We start from the raw sequence: 23,161 nt of genomic DNA on the forward strand, positions 1-23,161 counted from the left end.
TTCAAACGGACCAATAAAGTGCGCGGGTGCGGGCGTGGGTGGGGCCGGCGCCGGCCAATGGGCACTGAGGACACTGGGAGGTGCGGGCGGTGTTAGGGATTTCAAACCCTACCGAGGAGCGGCCGGACACTCGCCGCGCCCGACCCGCCGGGGCACAGGTGAGAGTCGCCGTCGTTGTCCCTTCCCCGGTGGGGGCCTGGCTCTTTCCCCCACCCGCCAGGGCTCCCCGGGCCCGTAGGAGGGTGGGGTAGGCCTCTGCCGCTAGGCCTGCGCTTCCCCCGTCTCACCTGGGGAGTGGGTGGAGGCACGGTCCTGAGCGGCGCTGACATCTCGCCACGGGAACGGCCTGGGCCCGCGGGCTTCGCCTAGAGCCGCTCCTGTGGCTGTGGGGGGGGCGGGGGCCGCGACCGCTCACGGTGGGAGGCCGCGGCCTGTACCACGCTGTACTGTAGAGGCTTAAGGGATGCCGCTCGCCTAGGCCGCCAGGGGAGCGGGGACTGTCGGGGCCCATAGGGAGCCGCGGCCCGGGCTGCTCCGCCGCGGACGCCTCCTTCGTGTCATCACTGTGGGCCCGGACGCGGTTGGCAGCTGCTGGGGCCTTGCCTGGGAGGCGGCCGGCAGGGTGGGCCTGGGGGCCGGTGAGGGAGCAGGGCTCGGCACTTTCATAACGCTCCTCGAGAGAAATACGGACCGGGCATCTTCTGTTCCCCGAGTGTGTGTTTCAGGAGGCTGCGTGCAGGATTGGTTTCCCCTCTAAAATGACCTGAGGAAAATGTTCCCCGAGGTGATTCTAATCTTAAAGTGAAAGGCATGGGCTCATCTCAATTTCTGCAGCTCTGCTGTTGGATGCAGGTGTTAGTCTTGGATCTCCTGAGTCCCTCACCAGGGGTGCTTCCTGTTGAATCTTCTCTAGTGTATGTGAAGAGGGTCTGGACAGGAATGTGAGTCCCATGTCGTCGTGTGTCCCGTCCCCCCCCCCCCCCCCTTCTATTTCATTTGATTCTGTTTCTGAGTCAGAGTCTTGTGATTCTTCTTAATGTGATTCTTCAGTAGCTTTCATGTTGGTGTGTAGGGGGTTTTTCTCCTGAATTTGGATATCTGTCAGTGAGAGACCTAAAGTTTTGTGTAGCAGAGGCTGAGGAGTGAAATTTCTGTGCAGCTTAAGCTGACCTGGACTCTGTTCTAAAAATAAAATTTAAAAAAACGCACGAACTCATGTGCTACACTTTCAAGCTGATTTGTGTATCATCTATCTAATTATTCTGCAGTTTTCCTTCTTTGCTGATTTGTTATTTTGTGTTTAGTGTTGTATCTTCCAGTACTTCTGCTAAACTGCAGTGCTGTTAAAGTTGCCTTCTGCAGATGAGAAGGGGATGAGTAGTTGTTGGGATGTTGGGCTACCAGCTGTGGGAGACCTTCCTTATTACTCGTGTATTGGAGAAAGCATTGCTATAGACTATCAATGAACATGTCTATTACTTTGAAACTGTAAAGATGCATATTTCCAAATGCTGAGAGTCTCAAATATTGAAGTATTCTAAAAGGCTACTCACAAAAATCTATTATTAAAACTTTGCAATAGGGTCAAGTCAGGAAGAAGAATGACTGGGTGCAAGTTGCCCTTATTGTTTTGACTCTTTGGTGTCCCATATCAGATCAGTTGATTGTGCAAAAATTAGAATTTGGTTTGACCTCCTTGCCTCAGGCTTGGCCTTTCTTTAAACTTTGCTGGTTTGGTAGCTTTTCCCCATTTAAAACTTACAGATGCACCTTCTCTTTTCTTTTTTCTCTCCCCCCCCCCCCCCCCCCTTCAAGAGTTGCAATAGGATTAAACTTTTTAAGCAACATTGAGAGAGTGGTATATCAAAGCAGAATCAACAAGAAATGGCCTTCAAGTGCAATGAACTGGTTCTAAACAAATAATTGTGGATGTATTGAAGGTAATTCTCAAGAATACAAAGTTGGGAACATTAACTAGGGGACCTGCTATGGAAAAAAAATTTGTGACACCTGCACAAAAACAAATGCAACTTGGATTTCAGAAGCATGGGAAATTGGAGTTAGTCAGACTGCTTTAAATCTGTGCTGATGTGAGACTTCTCGTTTGATATTCTAATATAAAAAAGTGAGTGCATGGTAATGGACCATGATTCCTGTACAGGACCATGATTCCTGTACCTGACTTGTATTTGGTGGGACTTAACATAACTGGCACGTATCAGGGAAAGGACGAGAGCCAGCATGGAAGTCATCTGGGTCTGTGCTTCTGAAAAGCTGGTCTGCCACGGTGGAGCTGATGCTCTCGTACCGATGTCTGTTAAAGCAGTAAGGTCTTGTTCCTATTTAATAGTCAGCTCAGAAAACCTGACTTCCAGTGTAGTGTTAAAAGTTGTTTCTCTCTTGTGCATCACTGTGTGTGTTAGGTGATAAATTTACAGCTGAAATTCACTTGGCATGTTGTAAGCTGTTTCAGATAATCCTTTTTTCTTTTTTTCTTGCTACCCTGATTAGTTGTGTCATCTGCAAACTATAACACCTCTGTTCGCCCCTTTTTATAGATGACTTATGAACATCTTGAACAGTACCTACAGTTAGAAGCTGCTCTGAATGTTTTGTGGGGTAGAGATACTGAAGATTGAGACAGTTATCTCATTTGGAAGATTTTGTTGTGTAGGACGTATGACTTGAAGGACCCTTGAGAGATGTAAATACTTGTAAACGTTCTAATTGGGGTTTTCAAAATAATGGTCGGTGATCATCTTGTTCCCTCTTTTCCCCGTCCTCTCTCTCCTCTGTCCTGTGGTACCAGCAGATGTCCTTTTCTGGTTGTTAAAAGAAATGTATAAACTTGTATTGTTGATTTGTTTGTAAACTATTTAATGTAAATGGCTTGTGAAGTCTCTGCCAGAGTAGGATGGCATTAAAGCTGTTTGCATCTGTAACAGAATGGTTGGTTTCAGACAACATAGTCTAAGGCTAATATGGTGTTACTGCTCTTGCTGGTGCTTTGTTGTAGATTGTTCCACTGGTTCATCTTATAGGGGTGGAGTTCTGAAGCATGACAGGGGAAAAGCCTTGTACCTTTGTGTTTAAATTAAACATTGCCTTGCACCGGGTGGTGTTGCTGTGGCTTGAATAAAGAGTCTCTTGACCTGAGCAGTTGCATGTTGTTTGGGGTTGTCTCTATGACAGCTCAGTTGCTGCAAATGTCAAACATTGAAAAGCAGAAGCTGCTGTGCGCGTTCATGCCTCCCCTGTTGCAGAGGGGAGGTTGAGATGGTAGAAAAAGTAACTTGGACTTCAGTGGGGAGTGGGGAGCACACTTGGTACTCAGTGGGGAGCATGGCTGGTGCTGCAGTGCCTAGAAGAGGCTTCTTCAGCTAGCTAAAAAGATGTCTGAAGAAACACAGCCTTGCATGATTAGGTTTGATCCTCTTCTCAGGAGGAAGCTATTGGCACCCAGTTTCCACCATACCAGCTTCTTCAATTGCTATTGTCACCGTAGAAAAGGCATCTCAAAATGCCAAACGATGGGCTAGAGAGATGGCTGATGAATCAGCTCCACTGGAGCACTGTCATTACACATCTTACAGCAGAACATGAAATGCAATGATGGTATGGTGCCAGGCTCTTCATTCATACCTCCTTTGGAACATACTGCGTTTCTTGTTCTTCATGGCAGGCCTTGTTGCTCCTGTTGGGTTTCAGAACTGCCCCCATCTTCAGTTAGGGATTGCTGGATGATGGTGGCCTGGGATAATGTCTGCCCCGTGCTCGAATATGACCGCAGCTACCTCTGCTACAAGAGTAATTGTTCTGACGGGTATGGGTGCTCAGGGGTATGACTCATGAGAACAGCAGGCCTGGCGGGCCAAGCTGGTCACCGGTCGCCGCGGTCCGGTGGCCCCTGCCCAGCCGCAGGACAGGCACCGCAGCCGCCGGGAGGGCCGGGGAGCGCCCGCTGCCGCCTGCGCACCGGCGGCGCGGGGGAACGCCTGTCCGGCCCCGCGGGGAGGGCTCCTCCGCGGGGGCCGGGCTGCGGGGGAGGGAAGCGAGGTGCGATGGGCCCGGGGCTACCGTGAGGGGAGCGTGGCGGGGCCGGGAGCCCGGCGCTGCCCTGCCCTGCCCGCCTTTGTCTGGCCCCGGCGCGGGCCGGCTCCCCGCCCAGGTGCGGCCGCGGCGCCCCGAGCCCCGCCCGCCGGCGGGGAGGGGCTTGGCCCGGCCCGGCCCGGCCCGCGGCTCTCCGCCCGCTGTCGCCGCGGAGCCGGCCCGGAGCTGTCAGGGTGAGTGTCCGGCGAGGCCCGGCGGAGCCGCGCGGGCGGTGCGCGGCGGCGGCGGCGTTGGCGGGGCCCGGCCCGGCCCGGCCCTCGGGCGGGGGCGGCGGGCAGAAACAATGCCGGGTGGGCGGCCTGCTCCGCCGCTGCCGGCCCGCTACTGCCCCGGCCGCGGCCTGCTGCCAGATACCCGCAGCCGGTGCCGCCGCGGAACGGGAAAGCTCTCCGGGATGCGGCGTGCGGGGGAGGTGGGGCCCGCGGCGGCAGGGGGGGGGGAGGAGGAGGACGACGACGGCATCTGGGGCTGCGGGCGGGGAGCCGGCGGCGGGTGGAGCGGGCAGAAGTAGAGGGGTGCTCTTCTGGAAGGTGCTGGGGATGGCGGGGGCGGGGAGGGAGGGCCGTGCTGCCGTGTTGGAGGGTGCTTCCCTTGGAGGAGGGAGCTAGTGGTCGGTCCAGGGGTGTGATGTCTCCGCGGGAGCTTTCCTTCGTCAGCAGTTCAGGCCGTCCTTTTAAAGAACATCAGGAGCCTTTTCGTGCCTGAGCTTTGTAAACACCTTGAAGGATGGGGGAGTTTGCAGCTAATAAGCCTGGCCCCACTGATGTCTTTCATTCCAGCCTGCCACCCTTAGAATTATGTCAGTGCACACAAACTTGCCTGTGGGTTGCCCTTTTCCCACTTGCCCCCTCTCTGCTCTGTAAGACTGGCTTCACTCCAGGCTTGCCCATGCAGTAAGAAATTGCTTTTGCTCTGAGCTGTAGCAGAAGGTCAGTTTATTTTGCGTTGTCTCTCACTTTTAGGTGCATGGAGAAGAATAGCCTCAGTTACTTTTAGAGACCGTGTATTAAAACATATTTTTCCAGATAAATTAAGTATCTGTCTCCCTTACCAATAACTTGCCATTTGTGCTATTAAGATGTTACTGAGCTGAGTTAGGACATATGAGTTAGAGCAGGCAAGAGAGAATTTAATGCTGTTTATTCTTGAATGCCATTTCCTTGCTCTGAAGCGGTAGCTTATCTCAGCTGCCATCTACTCCACAACCTGTGAACCAATTCCTTTTTAGCATGCATTTCTCCTATTTATTTTTCATTATTCTGAGGTCTAGCTTTTATCAAGAGTCTGTGTATCTCGTAACTTCTAATTCATCTTTTAATTGAAAATGCCAACCTTTAAAATCCTAGGAAATTTTTATTGCCTAAGCAGCAAATAATCTTCTGTAGGTTTTTTAACCTCTTGTTCTTTTGTCTGTCATCAAAAGATATGTGGACTGAAGCTGGAAAGCACGTTTACGGTCTGACTGAAAGTTCTTCTGACTCTTTGCTGCTTTTGTAGGTATCTGTAGTTCAGGATTTTTAGCTGGACTTCAATTTATCTTTTGATTATGTGGAATTTACTAGAGCAATTGCATTGTTTCACTGACTGATTAGGCTATAGTCCTTAGATTTGTGTGATCTTCAAAATACTTAGGGTGTCCAGGTGTTGTTTAAAATAAAAATTTAACTATGTTATGATTACTTGAATTTTTCAACCTTTTTCTGAGCTACTTTATGTTGTATCTAATGAGAAGGTTTAGTTGGCAAATACTGAAAACATGCTGGACTAAACTTCTAAGAAAGTGAAACTTCATCTTTTCAGAGCCAAAGAGCAAATATGACCCGAAACTGCCATTAAACAAATAAAATTTCTTTCTGCTAGGAAAACTGTGGGCTGCACTGACAGAGAACTGTCTACAGAGAAGCATAGTTTCATGTGAAATGTGACATACAGCTATATGCTCTCCAAGTATGTGCCTTACTATATAGGAATGTTTCAAACATATTTTTTTTTCCTTCAAAAAGGCCTGTCTTGCTTTCTTAGAATGTACTTGTTCTAGTAAAGTTTTTGAGAAGCTTTCAAAATTTCAAAATGCTTGATGCTGTTCTTGTGCAACGGTGATGTTTAATAGATGGAAGTGAGTAGGGAGTAGTGGACAATCAGTATCAATAAACATCTGGTTTTGTTTAGCATAAAATGGTTCCTAGTTTGCCATTGCACATTTTCTGTAGGAAATAGTCTGGAAGCTGAAACTTCACAATAAAATACAGTGATAGGTGATAAATGTATACTTCAAAATAAAACACATTTCAGGATGTTTACGATGAAAGGATTTTCTTTAGCAGAACCCCATACTATGGAGCTGTAAGGTTGATGCTATTCAGCCCTCAAAAATTGAAGCAGAGAAAGCATTTATTTAGAAGCTGAGTAGGAGCTGTTCAGGGCAGTGCGTGGTTAATCCAAACTTTCATGTATTGACACTTTCCCATAATCTCTTAATGTGTTGATAAATTTGCTTCCTAAACTTATTTATATTCAGTGGGGAATTCTCACTTTTACATTTGAAATTCTCGCATTTGTGCTGCCTTGTAAATATTTTCTGCTCTTGCTGCTTTTGCGTGGTCTCCCTTTGAAAGTCACCCTATTCTTTCCTTGATGGTCTTCATTTTCTCACTGCTCTATAATATAAGAACTTGTCCTGCCAAGAACTGTCAGGGAGGATTTGTTATTCATCTCCATTGCAGATTCCTCAGCTGACTTGCTTTTGGAAATGTTGTATTGACCACGTTAATAACAAACCTCTCTCATAAAATGTATTTTGGTGGTTCAGTCGCTTTGGAGGTCTTGTTTTCTGGATTCTACCAAAATGAATATTGTTACTGAAAGACTTAAATCTGCTTGTTCCGAGTTGTGGTAAAAAGAACGCTATGTAGGTCAAACACTTTATTGCTGCAAGTTCACTAGTAATAACATAATTTAGCTGCATTATTGTATAATGAGGCTACTTGCTATTTGGATGTTGAAAAGTAATGGCTGGAGGTTTACATGTCTTTGCAAAGAAGCTTTTTTTTTTTTAAAAAAAGGCTTTTTGTCAAATGTGGGATATTCTGTGAACATACAGAACCCAGTGACTTAATTGAAGGGAGAAACAACAGTCTTTTATTCTGGTAAATGTAAGATGTAGACAGTACAAGATCTTGGCACTAGGGCAGACCAGTGATGAAGCTAGAAAGACGGGATGTTTAAGAAGGAGCTCTCCCTCTGTGACCGTGGAATACTTTCTGATAAACTGTCTGTTCTAAAGGGATTTGCAAGTTTTTTGGGGGGAGAAGTATAATTTTATTGCTATTTTTAGGTGCCAGATTCAGCACAGAAGGCAACTTAACCCATTTTATAATTGAAGTAACCATTGTAGATGTTAACAACTAAAAATAGTAGGGGAACTGACTTAACCAGACTGAAAAAAATGGGTGAGAAAATACGCACTGTTTCATGGTCATCTGTCTCCCCTCCCTGTGTCTGTTCCATCCCTGTATCCTGTCCTGTCCCGTCCCGTTCCGTGTGTTGTCGTTCCCCCCCCCCCCCCCCCCCCCCCCCCCCCCCAAGTTGAGTACATCATGATGTTGGGAAGGGAAGTCCTAGATCCTTTCTTCTAGATTCTATAATGCATCACTAGAGTGTACAAGCAAGAGGTCGCACTTTGTAGCAATGAACTGTTGTATATGTGAAAGGGTAAAAATACTTGTAAATCAGTATCAGCCTTGCAATGGACGAGCCTTTTAATAGAGTTGCTCCTGACTTTAGGGCTTGAACTGATTTAGGATTGTAGTAAGGTAGTCGCTGTCCTACGATAAGATTTTCCTTGGTGGAACAGATTTCTGGAGAGAGATAAATGTTTCTTTTTAGTGTTGAAGTAGGAAGTTCTGCTTACATGCTGCTCACAATTTTCTAAAAGAACGGGGTGTAGATGGGGTTTTGTCTTAGTACAGGTGCCAAAACTCTTTATTCTGGTGTTTCTGCTGCTGGCAGGTGTGTTAGTAGTGCTTTATTTCTTTTTCTGTTTTCTTTGTGAATAACTATTGTCCTTGTATTGGTTCCTTATGCTTTCCTCAACAAAATTATATAGACAGTTAATGGCTTGAATTACCTCCAGTTTTCTGAGCAAGATTCAGAACTACCCAATTTCCTATTAAGTTCACTCTGCTTATTCCTGGCAAAGACGTGTGAGTTTGGGAAGAGACCACTGTATCTATTTATGTCATCTGCATCCACACTGGGGAAGTACTCCATTATTTCTATACTGGTACATTAAGATGAAGGTATTCCTAATGCAAACACAGCTTAAACTGGCAAAGATGTGTCTTTCCTGATGGCGCTTCACTGCAGAACCAACTTGAATGACAGAAGGAAGGCTGCTGCTCTAACTGCGTTCACACTAGGGCATGCCTGCATCCTTTGCTAGGTGAGCTGTTTGAAAAGTTTTTAATGTGAATGCAGTCTCAGTTTTGCTTTTGGAGAGAAACCATCACAATTATAGAGCTAGATATCGTTTTATGCCCCCTACCTCTGTGTTTGCCACGAGTGTCTTGCTTTTGTGTGTGGGGTGGCTTGTTTGTTTGGGGAGGGTGTTTGGTTTTGGTTTTTTTAAATAGGCAAAATGCATTGAATTTGCATCAGGCTGTTGTTGATTTGTATTTAATTTTGAAACCCGCTCTTTCAGTAGGCTGAAGGAGGGGATAGGAGAACAAATGAGAGGTTTGGACAGAGAAAAAGAAAGCAGTAAAGTTTCAGAAGAGTTTAAACAGGTGAAAGCAGGATCTGTTGCAAAAGGCTGGTGGGGCTTCGGTGCAAAAAGAAGTAACTCACTTGCCCTGTTGACCTGTGATTGTTTGGTTTTGGCATGGCATTTCAAGGCTTGAGTTTTATTTTCATTGTAACTTTTAAGTCAGAATACCTTTTTCTTGTCAGTTCCTGACATCGAGGAAAGGTATGACCAGTATTTAACCCAGAGCTTTTTAAAAAAAAAAAAAATGTACCTTTAAAAAGATAGTGTACCAGAATTAATGGTTCAGTAGAATGGGCTTTAGGTAGCCTCACTTCTGTGTACTTCATTTCTTACATAATAAGCAGAGTGATTCCTTCATTCTCAGTGGTTTATAGTTCTAGGGGTTAATTAAGTCTTCCATCTTTGGCCCTCTCAACAATATTTTTTTTTCCCCTTTTTTTGCTTAAAAAGCAAACTTCTCAGTACCACCATGCAACTGTGCTGATGTAAAGAAAAAATTCCACATCACTGTTTGTGAAATGAGATAATAATGCCTGGATACACTTGTTTGTATGTGTAGTCAACTTCTGTCCTGACATTGACTTTTCTTTTATTGCCATTGGGCAAATTACTAGGTTTATGCAATTATAGTGAGAACAGTATTAGAATCCGTAGGAATTTATAAATATTTAAGGTAAGCTTAGTGTAGTTTGGTGTGGGTGTGTGTGTTGGTGGCTGGTGGGAGTTCTGGGGGTTTTTGTTTTGGTTTTGGTTGTTTGTTTGTTTTTTTAATTATTGGGGGGTTGTGCTATCGAGTTAGCTGTATGTTAGTGTTGTGTGGCTGACAGAAGACTTTAGAGAACTTGGTTATATTAACTTAACACCAGTGAAATTACGCTCCTAATTCTAGGCATTAATTTTCTGCAGAAAACCTCTGTGTGTTAGGTGAAATACTTTGTAGGTTAAAGTATGCAGCTTTGCTGACATAGGCTGAATGTGCATTAGGAATATTTTGCTAGGATTGTGTATTTATATGCCTTTAGTGATAAATTGTTGTATATGCTGGCCAGTTTTTAGAATTTTGGTCATATTTCTCTATGCATTTGAACTGGTGTGCTGGAATGTGTAACTCCTTCTCTGTTTTGATTTTGTTTGTTTGTATAAGTAATGTTGGGAGCCCTCAGTACTGCTGCTGCTATTTTAATTTTGCTGATCTCCCTGGATCAGGTGTATTCTCTTGTTAGTCTCTGAGCAGTCAGGTTAGTTGTACATTATGTCTGAGAAGGCTATTGAGCCTGAGGTCTCATCTCTCGTACCCTGATGGTCAGTATTCCTCCCTTTATTAAAAGGGAAGGGAGGAAGGAGGAAAACACTTAGGAACTTGAATGAGTAAGGATTTGAGCCCTATGGGTGGTAAGAAATTGATCCCTTGTTGCCAGTTGCTGACACTGGCTACATTAGAATTAGGGCATAAAGTGGCCAGCTTGCAAAAATGGGGTTTGTTCCTCTCACAGGACCGTTCACTTCAATTGTGCTGTTTGTAAAGTTTGTTAAAATGGCTGTCCTTACACTAGTACCCGATTATTTTTTGACACTGATTCACGGCACCTGTTGCTGAAAGCATGTGTCAGTAAGAGTCAGTTTTCTAGTGTTGATGGGTACTCATTTTGTTTTAGTGCCTTAATCGTAGTACTTTCTTCCTCAAGCTTAGATGAGGTTACATCCTGCATGACTTCTTGGCTTACTAAAACTTTTCACAGATTGAGACTTCTAGTGTCTGAAATATTACAGATTGCACTGCTCTCTAATCTTTAATGGCTTCTGGTAGCTTTCCAGGGCTAACAAAATAGTAGTCCACTCTTAGTAGTGCATATCTAAATATAATTACAAGGTTGGGTTGCACATTAGCAATAAAATTTGCTACAGAATTGTCTTTGTTTTGTTTTTAAGTAGAAGTATGTTGTGGGTAGCACCTGACATATTTTTCTGTGCACTAACTTTGTCCCTATCTTCACAGGAATTACTGTAATTATAGAGAGAACCTGAATTACAATGGGGGACGACAGCGAGTGGATGAAACTGCCCATTGACCAGAAATGTGAACACAAGGTGGGAAACCTTGTCTTTGTGTTTGGCTTGCTGTGTATCTCTGCTGTGGTGATTCTGTGGTGGTACTCTATCTAAGTACACCATAGTTAGGTATCTCAACAGCTGCACAGGGTGCATATAACAGATCTGAGACTGCATCAGCTCTATCCAACCTAGAGGCTGAATATCATTTATTAAGTAGAATTTAGTAGCATCATAATCTGTATGGCATAAGCTTGTGCGCTGAAAGATCAGTGCAGTCATTCATGTGGAGAAATTATTCATCTGTAGCTGAAACTGTTGTTGGGCTCCCTCTATCAGTGGTTGTTAGAGCTTATGAGAGCAGTGGGGAAGACTGGCATCTCTATCCAGATCATTCTGGGCAGAAGAACAAGTATTTTGTCCTGTTGCATGTTATTCATATAGTCATTGAAGAGAAATCTTGCAGATGCCAGCTTACTGAGCACACTTTCAACTGTGATTGAAGAACTTTGAGATTGGTGAGTTAAGATTGTACTAGCACAACATTTAAACATCTGATTTCTGCTTCCAGCTGTGGAAAGCCAGATTAAATGGTTATGAAGAAGCCCTTAAGCTCTTCCAGAAGATAGATGATGAAAAGAGTCCCGAATGGTCCAAGTATCTTGGATTGATAAAGAAATTTGTGACAGACTCCAATGCAGTGGCTCAGTTGAAAGGACTGGAAGCAGCACTTGCGTATGTTGAAAATGCTCACGTAGCTGGGAAGTAAGTAGCATTTTCTTGCTATTAGTAGGGTGTTATGACAGTTTAATGTGCTTTTCTGAGAAAGGCTGCAGATAAATTGTGCAGTAGCCACTAACAATTCTGATCTTTACTGTTGAGAGCACAACTTGCTTTCTGATCTAGAGAATTTGCTGAATTGTAGGCTTTCCTTGTAGATGGCCTCCCTGTGCATATTAACTTGTCAGAAATTGCTTACAATGTTCAAAGAAACTATGAAAGGCAGTAGTAAAGATTTCTGAAATGGTAGAGAAAGTGAATCAGTAATTTGGTGGTATAGGTGCTGTGAACTGGAATCCCTATTCTCTTTTGACTAAAACAGCCTATATGTACAGGGAGCCTTTTTTCAGAGATATTTATGTAATTCATCCATGAAATAAAATGTAGTTATGTTTATGCAGTGTTGCATCCAACTTAACCAATGTAATCTTCATACCTGCCAATTTCTTCACAGCATGTTTTTTAGTATTTCACTGTTGTCTAGCCCATGAAATAGCCTGTACTCCTGAGGGTGAAATAAAAACACCTAGTGGGCCAGATCAGTGCTTTGGTCCACTGACTTTGTGACCTGATGAAATGAATAAAAGTCTTATTTAAAAAAACAAATAAACAAACCCAAAGCTTTGTTTAGAAATCTAGCAACCTTCCAACCCCCTTGATTTAAAAGTGGTGTGATTTAGTTGATTGGAAGCTTTGAAATAGATGTGAAATTCTGTGCTGGGATTATGCGCCAATGCTATATGTTAGTTAACTGTAATGTATGCAATTCCAGGAAATGGCATTTATTTGTGGACCTTAACTACTGTATATTAATGAATACACTTTTTGAGAAAATGTCTACTATTCACTGTCTGGTGTAGTGCAGTATTAGGAACGTGTTAACTAGGACTCGGTCTGCAGGAGTTCTTTTGATTAAACTAGAGGTTGAAGTCACCTCTTACAAAAGGTTATTACCTTCAAAGTTAACTTGGAATTTAGTCCCTATTATATGAGGACTTGCTGAGTTTTAATCCATGTTTTGGGTGTTGTGTGTGCTTTTGTCTGTGGATAATGGTGTAGAACACCTAATTCACATAAATGTTCCAAAAGTAACACTCTCTCATCTTTCAGGACAACAGGAGAAGTAGCGTCTGGAGTTGTAAATAAAGTGTTCAATCAGCCAAAAGCCAGAGCAAAAGAGCTGGGTCTAGATATATGTCTAATGTATATAGAAATTGAGAAAGGGGAGGCAGTACAAGAAGAATTACTAAAGGGTCTGGACAACAAAAACCCGAAAATCATAGTAGCATGTATAGAGACACTGAGGAAAGCACTAAGGTAAGCTTTTAGTTTTTAGTTTGTGGTTTGTTTTTTTTTCTTTTTCCCTCACCCCAGCAGTATGTAGAGTCTAATTTGTTGCTTAAGTCTTTAGCAGGCCCTTGTTATTGTTGAATAGGATGTATCTTTACTGAACTGATATTTTCTAACAACAAGAGTTGAGAGCATCATGGGATGTGTTAGATGAGGGATGTCTTTGTACAAGCCTCATCTGGATCACTTTCATTCATGGCAACTGTTTACCAAACTTCCATTTTTACAATGGACCTCTGAAAGAAGGGCAGGATTAGTCTGTCTTGTTCCAGACTGTGGAGCTTCTCTTCCAAATAGCTGAAATAAACTCAATGATGGGAAAATTAAAATGTAGTCTTTTAAAAAAAAAAAAAAAAAATCACTGTTTTCCTCATTGATGAGAGCATCTTTAATTGGGTACACAGTGTGTGTTTTTTTGGAAGAAAAGGAAAAAGAAAAAAGCTCATTGCACAATAAGCTTCCACTGTCCATGTTAAATTTCTTTATTAAAAAGAAAAGCTGATAATGCTCCCTAAAAATTGAATCCAGTTTAATTATGATGGGGTAGTTGGTTTCAAGATTAGATTTGGAACATCTTTTTTGTTCCACTTCAAGTATGTTTTGCTGCCTTTGACTTGAGTGAAAAATACTGGGGTTTTATCAAATTCTTATACTTGGTGTACCTATAATTCACTGTCCATTCGATTTTTTTTTTTTTTTTTTTTTAAAAGGAAACATAATTTTGGTATTAATGGACAGAACACTTTTTTCTGAGTAAAGTAGTGCATGTGAAAACTGTATGATATACATGAAGAGTGTCTTATGCTAGGTAATTTTTAGAGAACTTGCTGAGGCATATATATAGATGGTCCCTGTTAAACTAATTGTTTCAGGCTTCTGTAATAGAAGTCAAAATAAAGCATTGGGCTTAGCACATTACCTATGCTTCTATTAAGTGAAACTACTGTCCCACATTTAAGAATATATTTTAGCTCTTTTAAATTGCCTTATCTAATCAAATGTCCTTTTAACAGTACAGTGTAATTAGAAACCTGCATAACCTTCCTCAATATCTTTCAACTAACCACGCCTATAAAATGTGCCACATCTGCCTATTTTTTTTTTATATGCAGTATTCTATTAACTTTGAGGTGGCAAGACCAAATTCTTTCATGGAGCCCTATTGATTTAACCTTCGTCTTTGTTTCCAAGCTGTGTTGCTATGTAAACTTGTCTTGTGCTTTGACAGGGTTTCTGCATTGATATCAAAATTTGTCCGTGTTGTACCTAGGTGGGTAGCTTGGGTGCATAACTAGTTTAGCTTCTGGTGGTTTTTATCTTGTGCTAAGGTTTCTGTTCTTTCTTGTGTTGTTGTATGAATTAGATAATATTATATGAATTAGATAAGAATAAGAGAATTTGTATAGGTACTTTTCCTAATATGCTCTCTTTTTGAGTCACAGTAGGAAAACAAAAATCTTGAGCAACTCATTTGCTCATATTCTACATTTAAATTGTGTTCTTTCTAAGACTAGAGCCTCTTTTGTGGGTTTTAATACTTAGTATTTCTCAAAGTAGGCTTGGCAATAAGATGTTTAGCACTAGAATTTTTAGAAAGCAAGATGTAAGTTTTAGTTCTTGAGCAGATGTTTTGACTAGCTTCTTCATATGGTACTTGATTGGAGGGAAGCAGAAGAAAAAGTGTGATTGGAAAGGTTAATTCAGAATTCGCAAGGAAAAGAAATGCTTCTGAATCAAAATTTATGGCTTCTCAGGTGATTTAGATATGATGCGTTAAGAACTCTAGCAGTTAACTTTACTATGAGTATGAAAATTCTCATGTTCTCTTTCAGCAGTGATTGAAAAAAGAAGTTTAGTGTATTAAGTTAAACAACATGTAGAATCTGCTGACAGGGAAGAGTGATAGTCTGGGAAAACTTGTTTGTGTCATTTCAGCAGCACATATTTCAACACATGTGTTTTCTATGACGATGACCCAGGCTCATTATAATTACCTGGTCCAACAAGTGGAAAAGTGACTAATACTTTTACTGCAGTTTGCGTCCAAGGATAGACAAAGGAGATTCTATTCTGATTTAAAAAAAAAAAAAAATAGGTCATATAAATTTTGCTCTGAGGACACTTTTCTTTTTCTCTTTTCTCCCCCACCCCCCCAGCAAGGGAACAGATTTAAGCAGCAGATTGGATTAAGTGTTTTGAAGTAACTTCAGAGGCCAGATTTTGTAATTCCAAGCTGGGCGTGCGGGGTAATTATGATAGGGCAAATATTCTTTACATTTTACAGTAGCTTAGTAGCTTCACAATATAACAGCTATAATAATGATTTGAGTAAATGACAAAATCCCTAAATGTGCACTGGAAGCATTTCATAGATAGTTTAAAAAAATATATCAATTATTATTTGTGGATCACTCTGAGGTTCCTACCTGGACACTGATGCTATTCCATGCTTTTAACTTCCAGTGAATTTGGTTCAAAAATAATTTCACTGAAGCCAATCATTAAAGTATTGCCAAAGCTTTTTGAGTCTCGGGAAAAGGCTGTTCGAGATGAAGCCAAGCTCCTTGCTGTGGAGATCTACCGTTGGATAAGGGATGCTCTGAGACCTCCATTGCAGAACATAAATTCTGTTCAGGTAGGCAGAAAGTAGTTCTATATCCAGATGTTTGAGAAAACACTTCCATGCTCACCTTCCCTGATCCTGTGGTGTTGGGCATTCTTAAAGTCAAAGCTGGAATTTTTCAATTAACAGCAATGTTATTTTTTTAGCTTCCTATGACTTTACCTAAAAAGTTAGTCCCTCTTTGTTATTTGTAAAGAAATTGTGACAATGTCTTGTTGCTCTGAATATATGTGAAGTTGCGGGGGGAAGCATTGTGTTGAAACTGAGGAGGGGATTTGAGAAGTAGAATGGTATTTCTTGGAGACCTAACCCAAGGGCAAATGGTTACCCTTATGAAAAACCCCTGCACTGAAAGTCTTCAAGTCGACCATTTTCCTTCTCCGTTTTCTTTTTTCCTGAAGATTTTTCCTCTGCGCAGCCCTTCAGACTTTTTCTGGTGGTGCTCGGGATGTGACTGTTCCACTTCAGGAAGTGGCTTTACATTATGATAGATAACTGTGCTATTGGAGATGGAACATCCTTTTAAAACTTTATCAATTATTTATGCATCCTTCCCTCCTACCCACTTGAGTTAATTGTGTTCAGGTGGAAAGCAGTAACCTGTTGGAAAAAGGCATGGTTTAAAAAAAAAAACCCACAAAAAACCAAACTGTCTCATCAAATGTAGCTCAACATGTTTGTCTCATCTTAGTTTTAGTGTGTAACAATAGCATGGCTGTAATTTCCTTCATGCTCAGCCATTTTTATTTTAAAGTTTCTACAGAGGGGACACCATTCTGACTGTTCAGCAGCTTGTTCTTATGTAAATGCTTTGCATTGATATTTTTGTCGATGATGTTCTGTTCTGTGGATATATTTGGTCAAAAGCTTCTGAACAGTGAATGTGAAGGGGAAGTCACTTCTTTGGTCGCAGAAGAAAAAACTTGAAAGGTAGTGCTGTCTTGGCTTTGAAATGGGAAAACTCCATTGCTTTCCATAAAGCATTGCTTGTCTTGGGGTATGTACAAAATGTCTCTGATACGATGATTCTTTTCCCTTTTGGCAGCTAAAAGAGCTAGAAGAAGAGTGGGTCAAAGTGTCATCAGCTGCTCCTAAGCAGACCAGGTTTCTGCGTTCCCAACAGGAGCTGAAAGCAAAATTTGAGCAGCAGCAGGCAGTTGGAGGAGATGCAGATGGAGGTAAATTATTTAATCTCTGAACTCCATTGGAAAGTATATCACTGCTATATTATTAGTGAAGGAATGCATTAAATTGTAAATATGCTTTTGGTCAAACTGGTGCAAAATGTGTGGGGTGCAGTACACAACAAGAAAATGTGCTGGGGCAAAAACTTTTATATGAAAGAGCATCTGTTCTTTGGAATAGCAAAATCACAACTGCTGATAGTATTTTTTTAAACAATGAGCCTTAGGTGGTGCAGTAATCAATTTCATTTGTCACTCTGCTTATATTTTTCTCTCTTCTGGTTGCAGGAGGTGATGATGAAGAAGAGGCAGTACCACAAGTAGATGCATATGAGTTACTTGAAGCTGTAGAAATTCTTTCCAAGCTTCCCAAAGACTTCTATGAGAAAATAGTAAGCATAAACTTAAATACTACCAGTTAATTCTATGACATGTGGAACTAATGAGTCTTAAGACTTACTGGCATTCTGCAATGTATGCTTTACTGCTACATGGATAATAACAGAATAGTGTAAGTAAATTATAGACTATTATAAATAAGTCTCAAAACTTGATTTACCAGCAAGAAAGCTGTAATTTTAAGGAGCTGAGATGTCCTGGGAAAGGACTGTATTTCATATTTCATTGCAATTATTGATGTTGGACTGTAGGGAGACCCTGGCTTTCTCAGGATAGAACTAAGTTTTAAGATCTATGGCTTGTGGCAAATATGCTTCTCTAGAACAGTTTGCATTTATAAATGAATGTAAATTATTTACTCTGCAGGAAGCAAAAAAGTGGCAAGAAAGGAAAGAAGCTCTAGAAGCTGTTGAACTGCTGGTGAAAAATCCCAAATTGGAATCAGGAGACTATGCAGACTTGGTGAAAGTTCTCAAAAAGGTAATAAATGAAACCCAGAGTGTACATATGGCTTAACATTTTTTGTCATTTATTTGTATTATACTTTAAAAGTTATAGTTGAGATAATACTCATGAGTAGAAAATTATTAGCTGGAACAGTGGTGGAAATAACCCCATCTGTAGCTCACTGACTATTCTAAAAAAGTCTTCCAAGTCTCTGAAACTTGGATATTCAGTCTTTAACATTGGGGGGTTTTGTTTGTTTTATTCTCTTCAGGTTGTTGGAAAGGATACAAATGTTATGCTAGTTGCTTTGGCTGCCAAATGCCTTGCTGGGCTAGCTGCTGGCCTCCGAAAGAAATTTGGACAGTATGCAGGGCATGTAAGTAAGAGTATGTACTTTTTTTCTGGTTTTATTGGTGCTGGATGTCTCACACTCCCCCCCCGCCTCCGCCTGCACTGACTTTTCTTCCTTCCCTCCCTGTCTCACTTAGGATATGGCTTCTAACTTCCATGTCAAAAAATATTAATTCTAGCTGTCAGCATTTTCTAAAACAGAGACTTAATGATTTTGAATATCTCCTTCCTATTACTTTATTCTCTGTAGGGTTTCGGGGTGTCTAGCACCTGCAGTAGCACATATGAGGGTCTCTATGGTGCTGTTCTGTATTAATTGAAGTTTTTTTTAGTGCTAAAGTCTTTGTGAACAGGGAATCTGCAAGCTGCGGCCCAGCAAAGGATACCAGCTGAGCCTAGGTCACTATGTCACAAGGGGTTGAGATCTCATAGTCAGCTTCTGAGTAGAAAGCATTACCTGTGGAAAATCTATTTTGTATTATGCAAGAGCTTATAACTTCTCTAAGGCATCAGACTGCTTCCAAACTATGAACTGCGTTATGTTTATGAAAAATCTTGAAAATAGCCTGCTTTCCACAGTTAAAAGCTCTGCATGTTTCTGGCTTACTAACAGAAGATCTTACTGTTACAGAGACTGTACTTAAATGGAGCTGCTTGTATTACTGGCACATGAGAATGTTTGCTGATTTTATTTATTTATTTATTTTCCCCCTTTAAATTTATTTTATTTTTCAGCAGTGACTGCCTGAGCAGCTAGATTGGGTATAAATTGCTGTGAAATTCCAATATGGCATAGTTTGGTGTCAGGTGTGCTTTTTCAAGGTGCTAGATCCAAAAAATATAGCTCCAGGAAGGATTCAGGTTGCTTTAGAACCATGGTTTTGTCAGCTGTGGGCTGATATGAGGGCTTCTTGATGAGCCATGCTGAGTGCTGTCAGGAAGCTGGGAAAGAGGGGACAGTTTATATACCTTCTTGGATTCTTATAGTACCACAGCACAGCACTCTGTGCTGTGAAATTGTTTAATTTCCATTCTGTTGCTCTGTGTTCCAGACCAGTAGAGCCAGAGTATTCATCTGCAATTATGTGAACTTGTATATCTGCCTTTTGTTTAGCTTTGCTATGAAACTGCTCAAAAATCTGTATTTGTTAATAGATTGACTGGCATGAATTTAATATTGGAGATCAGCTAGAATAAACTAGTTCATACTGCTGTTGTGTACCCCTGGAGGGGGCAGCAGTGATGTTTGCATTGTTTGCTTCTCTGCAAAATACCAGGGAGCAGACTATCAGGCTTTCTAGTTATATTAGTGAAGAGTGGATTGACTTTTTTGTTTGTTTCTTTTTCTCTTTTCCACAGGTTGTTCCAACAATCCTGGAGAAATTTAAAGAGAAGAAGCCTCAGGTAGTGCAGGCACTGCAGGAGGCTATTGATGCAATCTTTCTTACAGTAAGTAAGAGTGACAGTTTTCCCATTGTGTGAGAATTAGTCTCTAACTTTGACTTGCTTTTCTCTTACTTTACTGAAACTAATGACTTCTTTATCCAACACTGTAGACCACGTTGCAGAACATAAGTGAAGATGTGTTGGCAGTGATGGACAACAAAAACCCAACAATTAAGCAACAAACATCCCTTTTCATTGCAAGAAGCTTCCGTCACTGCACACCTTCTACTTTGCCAAAAAGCCTGTTAAAACCTTTCTGTGCTGCACTTCTCAAGGTAAAGCAGGAGGAATTGGTGCTTCTCTGACATTGACCCAAGCACTGTTGTGAAGCATTGGATTGTTTTGGGGAAAAAGACCCTTCTGGTAGTGCAAGGACTAAAGAGTTCTTGTGTGCTATGTAGCCATCAGAGTCAGTTTTGACTGATGTCAAACTTGAAAATGACTGTCAGTCATGGGAACAGTTTAGTCTCCTTTTTTCTTAGCTTCTCTGAAACTGAAGACTCACCAAGTTTATAATTGATGAAGACAGTGATTTGCAACTATTAAACTTTTGGGCAATGTGCCACTTGCTTCTTGCTGACATCTCTAGCAAGCTTTTGTTGGAATGCTACATATCATTTACCATGGATAAAAGAACCATCGATTCATACGCTGCAGTTACACTAGAGCATTTATCAGTGTAAACAATAATGATGTATACTTTTTTCTCATTGCAAAATAGTCCTTTCCTTGTTATGGGAAGTGTCCTTGCCTTCAAAAATGGAGATTTGAACAGGGTTGCAGAACTTCAAACTCCTTGTGAACTTTCATGGTGTTGCAGTATCTGTTACAGCATAAATATTTACCTTCTTTTTGTGTGAAAGATCCAAAGATGGGAAACTGGCTATATCTGAGAAAGAGTAGACTTGATCAGTACATAGGAAAACAGAAGTGAAAAACAACCTTTTTCTTTCTGCAGTAGAATGTTAAGGATTATTCTGTAGTAGATGTAGATTTTTAAAGGGAAGGGGATTTATACAGAGGATGGATTTAAGAATCTATCATATGACTTGCAGCTCATATCTAAACAGAAGTTGTCTTTCTGTGCAGCATATCAATGATTCTGCTCCTGAGGTAAGAGATGCTGGATTTGAAGCATTAGGCACTGCCTTAAAAGTGGCTGGAGAGAAAGCTGTGAATCCTTTTCTAGCAGATGTAGACAAACTAAAGCTTGATCGGGTGAGTTTATTATCATAAATGTTGTTTAAAAAAAAAAAGCTCCATTTCTCCATTTAAGATGCATCTTAGGCTAGAGAAGACTAAAGAGGATGCTTTAGCTAATGACTTTCAGCACAGGTTTTTGAAAATTTATTTTTCACTTAAGTTACTGATGTTGCAGGGAATCTGAAAATCTCTTTATTTCTTGCTAGATTATCAAGCATATTTTCTTTGACTTCCACTACCTAAAATGCATTATTATGTTAACATTGCACCTTTTCATTCTTATGTAAATTATCTGTTTGGCTTCAAGGCTGTATTATCTATGAGGTGGGTTGTGAGATTTGGTTTGTTTGTTTGGGGTTGGTTTTGGTTGTATGTATGTGGGTTTTTGTTTGTTTTTGAACACTTTCTCTGTTGTCTGAAACAAAGTTTAGGGGTTTAGGTCATAACCACATGGTCTGATTCTATATTACTAGAGAGGATTTGGTATTAAAGACTTAGTATCCAAGAATAAAGTTTTCATGCTTTTGCATAAGCTGACAGGTTTGACTGAATGATGATTTTATAATTTAAGGTACTAAGAATTAGTCTTTAGAGCATCTGTAAGTATCAGGGAGGTGTCAATGCTTTCGATGTGTATAAATGCACTTCATTTTGAACTAGGAAAACTATTCTAGCAATACAGTGATGGCTGATGCCATTGACTGGTTAACGTTACTACTGTAAGGAACACAGGATAACAAAATTTTGTGAAGTAAACAACTTAAACTCTTCACATTTTTTCCAGAGTAGTCAAGTTTGGGACACTGTACATCCAATTGTGGTAGCTAAATAGCTTTTTTCTTTTTTTCCCCTCTTTTTTCCCTTTTTTTTTTTTTAACTGCTTGTCAGATTAAAGAGTGTGCTGAGAAGGTAGAACTGGTTTATGGTAAAAAGACAGGAGGAGCTGCTGAGAAAAAAGAAGGCAAGCCTATTACTGGAAAGACCCCTGCTCTTTCAGGGACTGGTGGAGATAAAGAAACAAAAGATGCAGCAACCAAACCTGGACCACTGAAAAAAGCACCTGCTGTGAAGGTAAGAGAGATTGCCAAGAGATTGTCTGACAATCACAGTTGTCTGTGATTGCATCGAATAGTTACTTATTGAAGATCAAAGGTGGCCTGTTGAACATCTCCTTCCACTGAGGAATTGTTGTCCTTCTGTAGGAGTAGGTGAGTCCAACAACAAAAAGAATCTGGGACTTTCTCAGAATGTACTTTGAAATCTGTTTTTAATGATACAAACTGTCTTGTCACTTACGTCTTAATACCAGATTTTGTTATTGAATTAGTGGTAGACCACTGGAGGCATTCAGAGGAGCCTCAGATGTTGTAACATTAATGAGCTCTGTGGTGATAATAGTAATATTTGGCTGAAGTCAAGTCTCTTCTTATAAATAGCAAGGTTACTACTTAAGTGTTGAGTATTCTCTTTGGTGGTGTTTTTAGTTTGTTACCATAAATAATTTGAACCATTAGCCTGTATTATTTTAAAACGATTATTTGGATTTTAAAAATTGACCTAAGTAGCACTATAGATGGTCTTTGTAATACCCTACTTATTCCTCTAGGTGGGAAACCTGGAAGTGAATGGTAGAATGGATCATATTTTTAAAAATCTATTGATACTCTGGTAGCCTGGAAAAGAGACACCAGTCGCAAGTTTAATACCTAATCAGTATCCATAGGAGAATATATGGATTAATTCATTATTTCCTGAACCTTCACAAATACATATGTTATTTCCCTTTTTATCTTTCATTGTCTTGTGTGTCCCTGTTACTACACATGTTTTATAAAACCTGGTAGTCTGAAAGCAACATATGAATTAAATAAGCTCTGGCAGAAAACTATTTCTTTGCCTGCAGCTGTTATGGTACTAGAGAGATAGGTATTTTTTGACATTAGAATGTAGAAGTGTGGAAAAAGAGCAGTTCTTTTAGTATCTGATGAACTGGAGACCTATTTGATCTTGGTTAACTTGTCCATTTCCTTTCTAGTCTGGGGGCCCACCCAAGAAAGGCAAACCAGCTGCAGCTGCAGGTATGGGAGGTGCTGGGGCTAAAGGCAAGAAGGGTCCTGAGACCAAAGAAATATTTGAATCGGAGCTGTCGGTGAGTATTCTGCTATTCTCTGAAGTACAAAGTCCTCTGTATGAGTAGCTTTGGTTAATCAGTTCTTCAGCTACTACAGAATTTTTCACTGAAGTCAGGGTTTTTTTTTCTTAGGACAAGGGAAAGCAATACATTTAAATAAATGGAATTCATAACTGGTAAAATGGGCACTCAATATATTCTGGTAAATACACCTGTTCTTCAGGCTGTTGTTGGTAACAGGCCATATGAGACAGTAAAAAATAAATCATGCTAATATAGTAGGGTATATCATGTTGTCCCTGAACTAGGAACAGATGAAAAAA

General features: G+C 41.0%; 1 protein-coding gene across 5 annotated transcripts in view; it reads left to right on the plus strand.

Annotated features, from left to right (window-relative positions):
• Positions 1-61: 61 nt before the first annotated feature.
• The window catches only part of CKAP5 (cytoskeleton associated protein 5), a 55,633-nt gene continuing 32,533 nt past the window's right edge, over positions 62-23,161 (plus strand). For 2 of the 5 annotated variants that reach the window (XM_075502657.1, XM_075502662.1), the window contains exons 1-14: positions 62-158; positions 10,872-10,963; positions 11,496-11,689; positions 12,815-13,021; positions 15,518-15,689; positions 16,723-16,855; positions 17,150-17,253; positions 17,627-17,740; positions 17,979-18,083; positions 19,418-19,507; positions 19,615-19,779; positions 20,594-20,722; positions 21,596-21,778; positions 22,743-22,856. In XM_075502657.1, the coding sequence (XP_075358772.1) occupies positions 10,907-10,963; positions 11,496-11,689; positions 12,815-13,021; positions 15,518-15,689; positions 16,723-16,855; positions 17,150-17,253; positions 17,627-17,740; positions 17,979-18,083; positions 19,418-19,507; positions 19,615-19,779; positions 20,594-20,722; positions 21,596-21,778; positions 22,743-22,856 (1,767 nt within the window). In that variant the 5' untranslated portion in view covers positions 62-158; positions 10,872-10,906. Of the gene's footprint in view, positions 159-4,263; positions 4,284-5,531; positions 5,608-5,970; positions 6,058-10,871; positions 10,964-11,495; positions 11,690-12,814; positions 13,022-15,517; positions 15,690-16,722; positions 16,856-17,149; positions 17,254-17,626; positions 17,741-17,978; positions 18,084-19,417; positions 19,508-19,614; positions 19,780-20,593; positions 20,723-21,595; positions 21,779-22,742; positions 22,857-23,161 lie in introns of those variants that run through there. The other 3 variants (XM_075502659.1, XM_075502660.1, XM_075502661.1) reach the window with 3 other exon arrangements.

Source organism: Mycteria americana, chromosome 5, assembly GCF_035582795.1.
Source record: "Mycteria americana isolate JAX WOST 10 ecotype Jacksonville Zoo and Gardens chromosome 5, USCA_MyAme_1.0, whole genome shotgun sequence".
In the NCBI taxonomy this organism is placed as follows: domain Eukaryota; kingdom Metazoa; phylum Chordata; class Aves; order Ciconiiformes; family Ciconiidae; genus Mycteria; species Mycteria americana.